At 41.9% G+C, this 12,264-nt stretch overlaps 1 protein-coding gene across 2 annotated transcripts in view; it reads left to right on the top strand.

Moving 5' to 3' along the window:
- Positions 1-12,264, top strand: part of esrrgb (estrogen-related receptor gamma b) — a 221,642-nt gene that overhangs the window by 96,936 nt on the left and 112,442 nt on the right. For both annotated transcript variants that reach the window (XM_050058310.1, XM_050058311.1), the window contains one exon: positions 8,260-8,390. In XM_050058310.1, coding sequence (XP_049914267.1) covers positions 8,389-8,390 — 2 coding nt within the window. In that variant the 5' untranslated portion in view covers positions 8,260-8,388. The remainder of the gene's footprint in view (positions 1-8,259; positions 8,391-12,264) is intronic.

The following is a 12,264-nucleotide window of genomic DNA, read 5'->3' as shown; positions in this document are numbered from 1 at the left end:
GAAACACTGTTTGGTAATGTGAAACTGCTTTATTCAGTGTTTTCACCTGTTTAAATCACCTGGTACGTTTGTTTTAGAGAGGAAGAGACCTCTGTGGATAATTCGGCTCCTGGTAAAAACCTCCTGAACAATGAACATGGAAGGAATTCTAACCAGGAGAAGTTTGCTGCTGTTTGCAATCTATAATCATCACTGCTAGATGCCATTGAATCCCCCTAAATCCCCCTAAATCTTACACACTGTTCCTTTAAAACAATTATTTTGTGTCTGTGGTATCAAACATAAGAAAGGCAATCAACTGGGCTTTTAGGCTTCACACATAAAAATTCCACAAAGATCAGTTCTGATAGTGCACAGTTAAGTCCTTTGTATGCTCGTCTTCTGCTGGAGCCCTCTTACAAAGACCCACACAATACAGGACAAGCTCTCAAATTACAGAAATCCTTTCAGACACTGTCTGGCAACATGATTGCATTACTGTTCAAAAGAACCAGAGTTTCTTCTCTGTGGGTGCAGATTTTCCCATGCCCTCAGCAAACCACCATCCACACAAAATTCATTTTTATGCTCTGATGTCTGAAGGTTTATTTGCAGGCCCCTCAGTTATTTTATCTTTTTGATTTTTTTTCCCTTCCACAGTCTGTTTTATCTCTATTCATAGAGCATATCCACATTCTCAGACCTATTTTAGGTCAAAGCTCACTCAACCACTGGAGGCCCCGTACCCAAACATGGGGTCTGGTATTTCACTATGTTGCTTTTGCCTACCAGTTTGCATAGCAAGAATTATTTCGTAGAATGTCCAAACTTGGTAAATATTTGGCTTTGAATCATGTGCCCAGGTGCCAGTGTGCGCTACATACAAGCGTTCTTGATACGTGTTGCTTGTTTGCTGGAGTTGAAGATGTATATGAGGTTTATATTTACATTTTTTGTTAGAACAAAGTCATGTGGTCCTCATCTCACTGTGATACTTGAAAATAAATCTTTCATACATGCTCATGCACCATCTGACACTCTGTCTTTATGAACATCACCATATCTGTGAATGGTGCATGATGTAGAGAGTATTTTAGACCTTTCGATTCTCTTTTGAGCAATTTAGTAACGTCAAGTTCGTCGTAACGCCATTGATGGTTGCATTAAAATAGGCTTGATTCAGCATTTTGTTGCCCCACATACTCTAAATATCAGTTGCAGTAAAGCTCTTTTGTGCAGGCAAACTATAAAAGCTCTACATTGTTTGTCAGTCAACAAGCTCCTCAGTATCTGTTGTCTTTAGTGCTTCTGCCACAGGGACATTGTTGCTTTTCTGTTTAGTCTTCAGAAATTGGGTTTCCCGTAACGTCGCTCCAACCTCTGGCTGAAATGTCTTCATTCATAACTTTGGCTCAGTGATGTTTGAGCGATCCAAACCCAAAGTGGATGTTTGGGCTTTTTGCACGATCCAAGAATGAGCAGGGAATGAGATGTCTTCATAGTCATTGTGAAACTATTTTGGGACAAGCACCCTGGTCCCTGGTATCCCTCAGCCACAGTCTTGCATACCCACTGTGTTGCATCATTGCATTATGGCTTATCTCAGAAGTTAAAGGTCCAGTGTGTAGGATTTAGGGCCATCTATTGGCAGAAATGGTATCAAATATTTCTAACTATATTTTTCTTAGTTTAATCTCCTGAAAGTCTTAGAGTGGTTTACACCTATTTATGGAGCAGGTCCTCTTCTATGGAGGCTGCCATGTTGTTTCTACAGTAGCCCAGAGCTGACAAACCAAATGGGTCTAGATAGGGCTATTCATATTGTTCATTTCGGCAGTTGTAGTTCTCCTACCCACTTAGCACATGGGAGAAGTTTCAGTTCTGCCATTAAATCCTACACACACTAGACCTTTAAGGGAAACTGTGACACAATGCAAAGTCATTCATGATTTTTTTTTATCTCTTACCAAGTGTGGTAACACTTGTCTTTTGTTTTGTGATCTTTGGTTTTTGGATGGTCTTCTTCTAGTAAATAATTTCCCAGTTTGTCTGACATACTTCAGTGAATATACCTTTTAATTACATGGCTTATTTAAACTAAAGTTTACATTCCACTGCAAAGAGAACATTGGGTTGTTCTGACATCATTCAGGAGGTTCCTTGTTCTGTGTACAGGGCTTTACATTAACCAAGGCCATAACTCTGTAACCATCACATATCCCCCATATAGGTGTCCACCAAATTTTATCAGGTCTCTCTTGAGAATGAGACTGTGTGCCTTAATGAGATTGCCTGTTTCAATAAAGGTTTTTTTTTTTTTTACAGTTCCACAAACATCCTGATTCATTTGCGCCTTTTAGTTTAACATTCTATAAAAACAGTGAACAGTACTTGTTGCTGACTATGTCAACTGTAAACTATAAGAATGTGATATGTATATGTACCTTATTTTTACGAAGAACCCGGGTTTCAATTTAAGTAATTACACCTTTTCATTTATCAAAGTGTCACAGTTAAAGGTATTTTATGCAGGATTTTCCTAAAACATTATATGTAACCAGTGGACTCTAGTGATCCAATCCAGTCCAATCCATTTTATTTATAAAGCACAATTTAAATAAACACAAAAGTTTCCAAAGTGCTGTACAGTAAAATAAACACAATAAAACATAATAAAAAGACAAAATACTACATAAAATCAACAACCTACGTGGTGTTAAAAGCCAAAGAAAAGAGGTGCGTTTTAGTGATGTCTGCATTGTGTAGATATGTCGAGGCCCAGACCGTGGGTATCTTCAGAGGCGATCTCCATTTATTCCTGACAGCAAGTGGCAAAAACAGAATCCTCCGTCAAACACAACCATACGAACTCGAGCCCCTCTCCCACATAGCACAACAGCAAGACGGTAGACACCCCTTTATAGGTGGGGTACCCCCAAAGGTGAACATAGGGGTACAGAAACTGAGTATCAAACGTTCCGCATATTGACTTTGGAGGCCCTAAGCATGTCAAGTAACTTTCAACTGAAACAAATTTTGTGGAATTATAATACTTAATATCACAAATGTACATCTGACTTGTCACACATATTACTGCTGTATAATTGACCCTGTCACATAGACCTATACAGAAGTAATCCCTCTTAATCATCACTTATGGCCCTCTGGAAGTGTGTGGCGTGTATTTTTCTGCAGAGACTCTGCCCTTTGAATTTATTTTCTTCTTATTTTCTGTGTTTATGGGCGTGTACCCCACAGCGCTCAGGTGACGTTGGGGCTTTATACAAAGATAGTGACCAGGTGCTAGACTGTGAGCAGCAGGCATCCAAGAGACACAGCGCTGAAATAATGCAAATATAGTGAGGCAAAATGCCAAATGGGAATGAATCTAAGGTCGGCTTTTACTTTAATTTTCGCTCTCGAGCATATTAACAATCAGCAACCAATAATATTTCCTAGTATACCTGTAAGGGAGGCTGTTAAGTTCAGTTAAAGTCCCTTTTCTGTATTGTTTTTATATAGGTTTACATTTAGGCCATCAAAGTTGGGCCATCGCTTGAAAACATTAGCATATATCTCTGATTTATATGTTGCTGCTATTTTTATGTCATCATTTGGCAATTCCAATAATGTTGGCAGTTCTCCATTAAGCCAGCAGGTGATGCTGCATAACAAACAATATCTGCTGTCTGTGTCTGTGTGCGGACACAAGAGAGAGCAGTGAGACCCAACATCTTATACATTTTCAGACGATCATGTTAAATAGAAATGTACACTCAGATAAGGGACACCTGTGAAATCTAATACAGCAGCTCAGCCATAGATTTTACCTTTACAAAGACAAGGTGTTCAGATTTGATTGACACTGTCAGAGGTGTGAATTCAACTGTTAGTGAGGTTTTTGCTTACACCAGAGTGGAAGTGGATGGCTTGGACTGACAGGTGTACCTAATAAAGTGACCAGGGAGCAAGGGCATAGGTTTAGTTTCAATATTATGGGTGACACATATAAAATAAGGGGTGCAAAGGTCATCAATCAGAACATTTAATTTCCTGCATCCTGGTGAATTTTTATGCACCAATTTGTTTCTTTTCTTTATCAACGTACGGTGTAAATGTTTTTCATTTGGAAAAAATAAAGGCCCTCTGCTTTCATGTTTCTGCAAATGCCCATGTTCTAAATATCGAGGGGGATGTGTCCCCTGTGTCCCCCTTGACACAGATGTTTATGGCAGGGAGTGTATATATAAAGCTAAATGAAAGTGTCCTACGTTCAAAACTCCAGAAAGTTTTGAAATGTCACGTTTAGTTGAGATATTATATCTGCAAAATTAATGAATTAATTAAAAAAATCCTGTATTTGAAAATTCCTAATCATCCTCATCATCATAATCAACACTGTTGTACAGTTCTTATCCTTTGGTTCTTCTCCTCTGGTTGTGTCAGACATGTTAAAATAAAACCAGGCAGAATCAAAAATGATCAACTAGCAGTTGTACTTTTGTGTTGAGCGTCTATTTCCATTCGTCTTATCAAGTTTGTGTGGAGAGACTCTGTAATGGGTTATGGGCCTTCATCAGCAGGCCATGCACACACACCATCTAATGGACTGGACTGGTGCACAGAAATTATGTCATCCCTGGTCACACACACACACACACACACACACACACACACGCACCATACACACACATGTTGTACTATTCCAAACCGTCTGGGGATTCCTAGACATGATCCCAGCCATCACCATCAAAGTTCACTTTTACTCCAAGCGTCCTCCAGTGATTACCTCACTGCTGGGTCAGGTTTTAGTGAGTCATTCTCCGGCAATCTCTCCGTCTCGTACAACACACAGGAAAGGAATGCAGCTACAGACCGGAGGATGAAAACAAAAACACATGCTGGTAGCAGTGCGGAGGAATATGTCTTCTTTTTCGCTGTAATGTAGGTTACATTCCTGCTGACTGTACTTGTCAGAGTGGTTACTGCAACCATACTAGCAGCATGGCGATCAGGCGACTGTTGTGTTTACGGAACATAAAACAGTTTAAGATTTTATCGTGGTTCCCGTAGAGTAGACAGTTCACCGTCTGACCGGACACACAAAGTCAGACTGTTAAGACTGGCGAGACAGAGTCAGACAAACCCCAAATACTAAGTAGCATCCCGCCAGATTTCCCTACAACAGCACACTGACAAGCCAGCACAGTAAAGTCTGCTCCGTCTGGGGGTAACAAGTCTGTGAGTCATACTTGGGGAGTCAGTTGGATAGGAATGCCAACAGGAGACCCCTTAAACCCACACCAGCGGAGACAATGATGTGTATATGTCATGGCCATACAACTCAAATGACTCATTTGATTCGTCCACCATCTGTGTTAGTCATCGGCTTTCTTAATACATGTACATAGGAAAGGAATACCATGCCGGCTAGACGATGACTTAAGGTGAGATCACGTGGAGTCAGCAAAAGCTTGTCTGTCACTGTGTCGTTGTTGTGCCTTGGGTTTATGTCTTCGTCTTGCTTCAGTCCTCCAGAGAACAAGTACGATGGTAAAATGATTACATGGCATCTGTATCTGTGTGTTGTGGTTATGTTGGGGCAGTGAGCAAGGATCTGGATGTTGGTCTACTCACAGGTGTGCTCAGGTTGTGTTTCAGGCTGCGATTGTTTTAGACTGGCTAAGACTTTGTTTTCTGTTCACTACAGGGAAGTGAAGCAGAGTGCTCCTTCCTGCCTCAAAGTTATAGTCAAATCTTACACAAGTCTGGCATGACCATTATGTTCCTCTGCCTCTGGACGATTGGCTTTCCCTTCATTTTATGGACTTATCTCAGTGGTTGCTAGTCTCAGTCAAGGCTCCTCTCTTTTCTGACTTTTCTGAGCTCCCCACTGAAGCCTGTAGAGTCACTACATGATGGAAACCAACCTTTTCAGACTACAGCTAGACATGTTAGTACTTACTGACCTCTTATGTAAAAAGGAAAAAAGCACTAAAGTAGGACTATTTAACTTTTAAAAGAAGAAATGACTTAAGTAATCTTCAATTCTTTACCCGCTTTACTTAGTCTTGTATGACAAGTAGCTAATGGTAGCAAACTTTAGCTTGATATTGCTCTTTAATAGACAATACTTGGCCAGTTTATTGACTTTGTGACTACCCACTTTTGCCACTGTTGCACTGTGTTTTAGCATTTTGTCACCTCTGGCAACATTGCATACAAGTTACACAGTCTCACTTTAAAGCTGCAGTAGGTAGAAAGCCTGAAAACGGTTGATTTTTGAGTCTCATCTGAGTTAGGTTTCATTTGTCTCCGCCCTGAGCCCCTCCTACCAGACGAGCACACGAGTATTTTACTTGGTTCTATTTCTCCCTCTCTGGGAGCCTCGGCTCTCCCTCACCGCACAGCAGCCCGCCCCATCCCTCCCTCGCGGCCCCGCACATATACCCCCGAGGCTCGGCTCTCCCTCTCCGCACAGCAGCCCTCCCCATCCCTCCCTCGCAGACCCGCACATACTCCTGAGCCTCGGCTCTCCTTCACAGCGCAGCAGCCCGCCCTGCACATACCCCCGAGGCTCGGCTCTCCCTCTCCGCGGAGAGCCCACGGCTCCACTCCCACGGCCGACCCTCGCGCCCTCCGGCCGGGCCCGGCCCAACCTCACCCTTCCCCTCCCTCCGGGGCTCCGGGGAACCGAGTTCTGTCTTCCTTTTTTTGGGTTGTTTAGCCGTGTAGGCAGTTGTAGCCACTGCTGGAATAGCTATTTTACCTGGTGCACTGTTCGCTATTGCCGCTTGCTCTCTCCTTCTGCCAGCGGCACGGGAACGCGCATATGCAGTAAAACAGCCAATAGGAACGCAGTGGTCTGAGCTGACCTTTGATTGGTTGATGCACATCAACACGATACTGATTCTTTAGAGGCTGAACACAGAGCCATGGTGAGGTGCAGAAACCTATTGTTTGTCTCAGACCGCTTGATTTACATTATGCTTAGAGGATATTATAAAATTTTTACTCAATTATACCAAAACAGTGTTGCCTACTGGAGCTTTAAGTAATTGTGCCGCAGCACAGAAGAACTTGAACGTAAAGACATCTAACTTTTGTTCCTGTCGAGATTTAAAGGAGCTCTGTACAACTTCCAGAGCATTTATACAATGACAACCAACTATTTGCTATGCAAAGATATAGTGGAGTGATGGGGTCTTGAGCACAGAGTCATGCTCCCTTTGTGTGTGTTGTAAATCTATTTATTTATTTTATTTATTTAACAGGGACAGGGCACAGCTAATTTTCATCTATCGTCCCTGGGCAGGAAAAGGAGAATAATTTCTCTGCTAAAAAAACACTTTTATATAAAAAACCCTATTATAAAAAAAATAGAACATATTCATGACACAATGGCATCAGCAATAACAAAAGCAAGGCAACACAACATCAAGTCATCGCAACAATAACAACAGCAACAACAGTACAACTATAACATGAAGCTATAACAAGATGTGTTTATCCCGCTGGCTACCTTATTGCCGCCTTTCTGCGGTGTGCTCATACAGCGGTTACTGCTAATATTGGTACAGCATTGTACTGGTTAACACTGTTACCTTTGTCAGCACTGGTGCCATTGTTAACACTGTTAGTGTTGTTAGCACCTTTAGCTTGTAGCCACCGGATCAGCCACCGACACGTTGAGAGCCGTGTGCAGACAACCTCTGAAACATAAATACACTCTTAATATCATATAGAGCTCCTTTAATGCTCTTAGTTTAAGTCTCTCTTCGGAAAAGCTTCAGCTGAATCAGGGATACTCAACTCGCTTTGACTAGCGGTAACTTTTGCAAAATGAAAGGAGGTCAGAGACCAGTTAATAAACATTAGTAATTCATATACAGATAATTAGCCTAGAGCTCTGTCCAGGGGTTTCCTCTCTGGTACTTTTTTAAAAATATAAACTAGCTCTATTTTCATGTTTTTTATGTACTCTGGCACTTTTATATGACCTGTGTACCCGCCTCTTTTCCTGTGACAACTGGGATAAGCTCCAGCACATCCGCAACCCTGTACCAGGATAAGCAGTTACAGAACATGAATGTATGAATAACACCTTATATACATTAAAAGTACAAAGAGCAGTTCCCAGCGCAAATCAATTTTTTATTATAACTTAAAATGGTCGGCAGGCCACTCAGTACCCTAGCCTGCAGGTCGTAAAGTGAGTTTTATTAATAATTTCATTTATTTTATATTTTTGACTAATCAATTTCATTTTTTGTCCACTAGGGGGCAGAGGACCTTCAAACTAGCTGAGAGAGGCCATGGCCAACCTGTTAGCAAACAAGTGCTGGCTGGCAGGAGACATGGAGGGACATTGACATCCCACTGGAGTCATGTTTCTGGCGACCTAATGAAATGTAAGTACAATATTTACCTTTATTTTACATCTCTTTTGGTTTCCCTCAACCTTTGAGAGAAATATCTGAGTCTTAACATGCTAGTTTGACTTTCTTCACCAGCTAGTTGCTAATATTGTCTGTCTGCTCTTTGATGCTGCGTTAATCAGAGGTTGTTTGCAAAAAAACAGGGTCGATGGGAGGAAAATGACAAAAATTTGCACTGCAGTTAATGTGTTGGATGTAAAACAAAGACATGATCTAAAAGCTAAAAAGCTCTGTAGAGTGACAAGATAATTTTCATCACAACCTTAGACCCCTTGACATTAGCCTATAATAAGTCATTTAATTATTTTAAAAATGAAAATATTGTTTGAGTTTTCAAAGAACGCTACAAATACTTGCATATAGTTGTTTCTTTTTCCTCCTAAAAATCACTTTGTCATTTGTTCCTCTTGGCTCTTTTGGCCGCTGTGGTCTTGGCCGTGGTCTTTGGCAGGCCTCCGTGACGGCTTGCTCCCATAAGACGGCATATTGTGGCGGTCTGATATCACAGAGGTGAAGACTGTTCACTTTACATCTGGGTCTACGGGGGTGGTGATCTGCTGAGTTAAGGCCTTTTAGAAAGCAGAGGACGAGGTGTCATTGGGCCTCTGCATGAATATGAAATAGCGAACGTCCATGATGTTGATTCACACTCCAGACAAATACTGTCAGAGCTAAAGCTAAACACACTTAGCATTTTTTGATTAGCACTCAGCGTGAGTAGGACGGAAGAAAGTTGCTGTGCTCAGTGGTGTTTGTTGTGATTACTAATGGCAGGGTTTGTGTGCATGATTGATGGCGAGAGGCTGTCAGTGGTTCCAGTTATGATTCAGCTCAGTTTGGTCGTGTTACCAAACTGTGAGGGATTCGTTTTCAGCAACTTTTTCTTTTTTAGTGTTGTTTTTATGCTGCGGGGGCAAATATATATACAGCTGTCACTACTATATTTACTGTTGTTCAGCTGATCAGCTGTGTTTCGTAAGGGCAGAGAATAAGGAAGGAGAACTAGAGCCTTTCAGTCCCTCTCTAGCTCATCCTCGCTCTTTGTGTGGAATTTCAGTGAAAACCACATCAGGCCTTTTTCCATTTCCCTCCAACTTTAACCCTCCACACCCCCACCTCTCTATTCCCGTAAGTGCAAGTTGGATAATGAGGAAATTGGCTTTTGGAATCGCGGCAGCGTTGGCACGCGTGGCAGAGAAAGTGTCAAAATAACAGAAAACAAAAAGGAGCTTTTACTGGAAAGTGTCCAGTTTCAAAACAAGCATTGGAGAGTAGATACGGAAGGCCAGAGGTTAATGTCTGTTTTCTGGTTTGGACGAGTACAATGATAGTGTGCAACTAAGACACAGACATAATGTAGGTCTGTGCTCACACATAAATTAGTAGCATGCACACAGACACAATGGTAATGTGCATGTATGGACTCACACACATACACATACACACTCACAGCACTGGCCAGGTTAGTGCTGGCCTCCTCATGCAGAGTCTAGACAGGAAGCTGGCCCATGCCAGATTAGGGATTTTCTCCCTCACACCCTCACACCATTACACACACACACACACACACACACACACACACACACACACACACACACGATTACACTGCTGACAGTCATCTTCTTTCAATATGTCTGTGTGTATTGTGTGCTTGGATGTGTGTCAGAGGGAGAAAGAGAAAGAAAGGGAGGTAAAAACACAGACTTGGTGACAGAGCCCTGTGTCTATGTGTGTTTATGTGCTTGTCTGTCTTGGTTTGAACAAGTCTCACACAAAATAAAAAAAAACAACTCAGCCACAAAGAAACAGATTCCCTGTCAAAAGCTTTTTTTTACTTGACTCTATTACTCATTTTTCCTCGACTTTCCACCCATTGAAACGATGAGTCTGAGGCGCAGTGTGAAAAGTTCAACTTGTCCTTCCCAGATACAGGGGCGCACTGCATCCTGTAGTGCTTAGCTAAATTAAACCGAGCCCCTACTGTTCTCATCTGCTCACCTGTAGCCCCTGCCAGGCCCGGCCATGACCTTTGAACCCACACAGATGGGTCTGCATAATAAGACACGGGCACACACGGCTAAGTGCCATCTTGGACATGTTTGATGGGTAGCTATATAAGACCAGGAAAGTCTGAATATTGTATGTATTGGAATGCTAATGCGTTGACCTTTCCAAGCAGGTGAGGGCGTGTGTGAATGTGTGTGTGTTTCTATATTTCTCTGTGTGGGTTTGCCGGAGCTTTTAAGTGTAAATACAGAAACTAATAGAAGTGTGTGCTTACTATACACAACCTTTGTCTCTGTGTGCGTTGTTGGCCTGAGGCCAATGGCCTCTGTGCCCTGTGTATGGCAGGCTGGGCTCTACTTTTCACTCCAGCTGTATGAATATGCATGGCCTCCTGGCTTGGTAGACATGAAAGTATAGACATGGATTATAAAGAGCTTTCTTCAAAATTCTACATATAGCTGAAACTGTTAGTTTTGGAGATAACATCCACCTGGCTTTCAAAATGTGTTTAAATTTGCAGTTGTAGCAGGAAGAAAACATTTTTCATAAAAGTCCACGTCCACTCAAAAATGTGTTTTTGTTCTGTTTATGTCCCCTAAAATATCTGACCTTGACCAGACTGATTTCTGTCTGTGCAAAGATTGTCACTAGAGAAGGGATTACACATTCCCCTACTGAAGGGGGCGACGTCTGTGCATTTTCCTAAATTCAAATGTACCCCAGGCAAGCTAGATTAGGTACATCTAGGAACTAATACAAAAGCCAGTAGCTGTCTTATACAGGAAACACATATTGACATGGGAACTGACCTCGACGCAACACCAGGACAGAAATGTGAAACCTCCAATGTAGAGTGGGCATCTTGGAGAGCATGAGTTTGCATCAGCCTAGTGAAAGTTTTGACAGCAAACATGGTAGAGTGTGCAGTTTTTGATTGTACAGAGGACCCTGGAGCATCCGGCTACTATCTACCAAAAACCCCATCATAGAAGATATTGTTGTGTGTTTCACAAACACTAACGTGGTGTCATACCCGTTCTTAGCCACTGCCTGTTAGCCTACAAGCTAACAAAAATCATCAGGGGTCCACATTAATGTCATTAATGCCCAGTCGGTCAAGTGTGTCAGTAATCTACTTGCCCAAAGTCAATTTTTACTTGGTCAATACAAATTGTTTTATTTATTGGCAATTATCAAATAACCTGCTCAAAGGCAGAGCAGGTCGTCCACCAATTGGGAGATAGGCGGTTTGATCCCCTACACCTCCAGTCCGCATGTCTAAGTATCCTTGGGCAAGATACTGAACCCCAAATTACCCCCGATGGCTTTTCCATCAGTGTGTGAGTGTGTGTGAATGTCTAACTGGGTAGCAGGTGGCACCTTGTATGGTAGTCTCAGCCTTCTGTGTGTGAATGTGTGAATGTGACTCGTAGTGTAAAAAGCACTTTGAGTGGTCAGATTACTAAAAGGGTACTATACAATTTCAGTCCATAACAGCGAAGACTAAAGTTAATTTGTCTTGAAAAACGACCCAGTTCTATCTGCCTTGCTCTTAAACTTGTGGCAAACTTCGCAAAACATAGTTAGTTTCACTCACATCCTATAACACCTCCAAACTAAACTCCAGTTTTCAGTCTAATTGAAGTGTTCACTTGCAGTTCAGCTCATAAATATCATCTTTACTCGCCGCCATTTTCATCAAGTGCCCAATCAGTACTGTACATGTGCAAGCTCTCAACAGAGACGAGAGGGAAGCGAGATGGCTCACCCTTTTCAATCAATCAATTTTATTTATAAAGCCCAATATCACAAATCACAATTTGCCTCACAGGGCTTTACA

Source organism: Epinephelus moara, chromosome 12 (genome assembly GCF_006386435.1).
Source record: "Epinephelus moara isolate mb chromosome 12, YSFRI_EMoa_1.0, whole genome shotgun sequence".
Taxonomy (NCBI): domain Eukaryota; kingdom Metazoa; phylum Chordata; class Actinopteri; order Perciformes; family Serranidae; genus Epinephelus; species Epinephelus moara.
The sequence above is the reverse complement of the archived record's forward strand: the minus strand, read 5'-3'. Positions and strand labels throughout refer to the sequence as shown.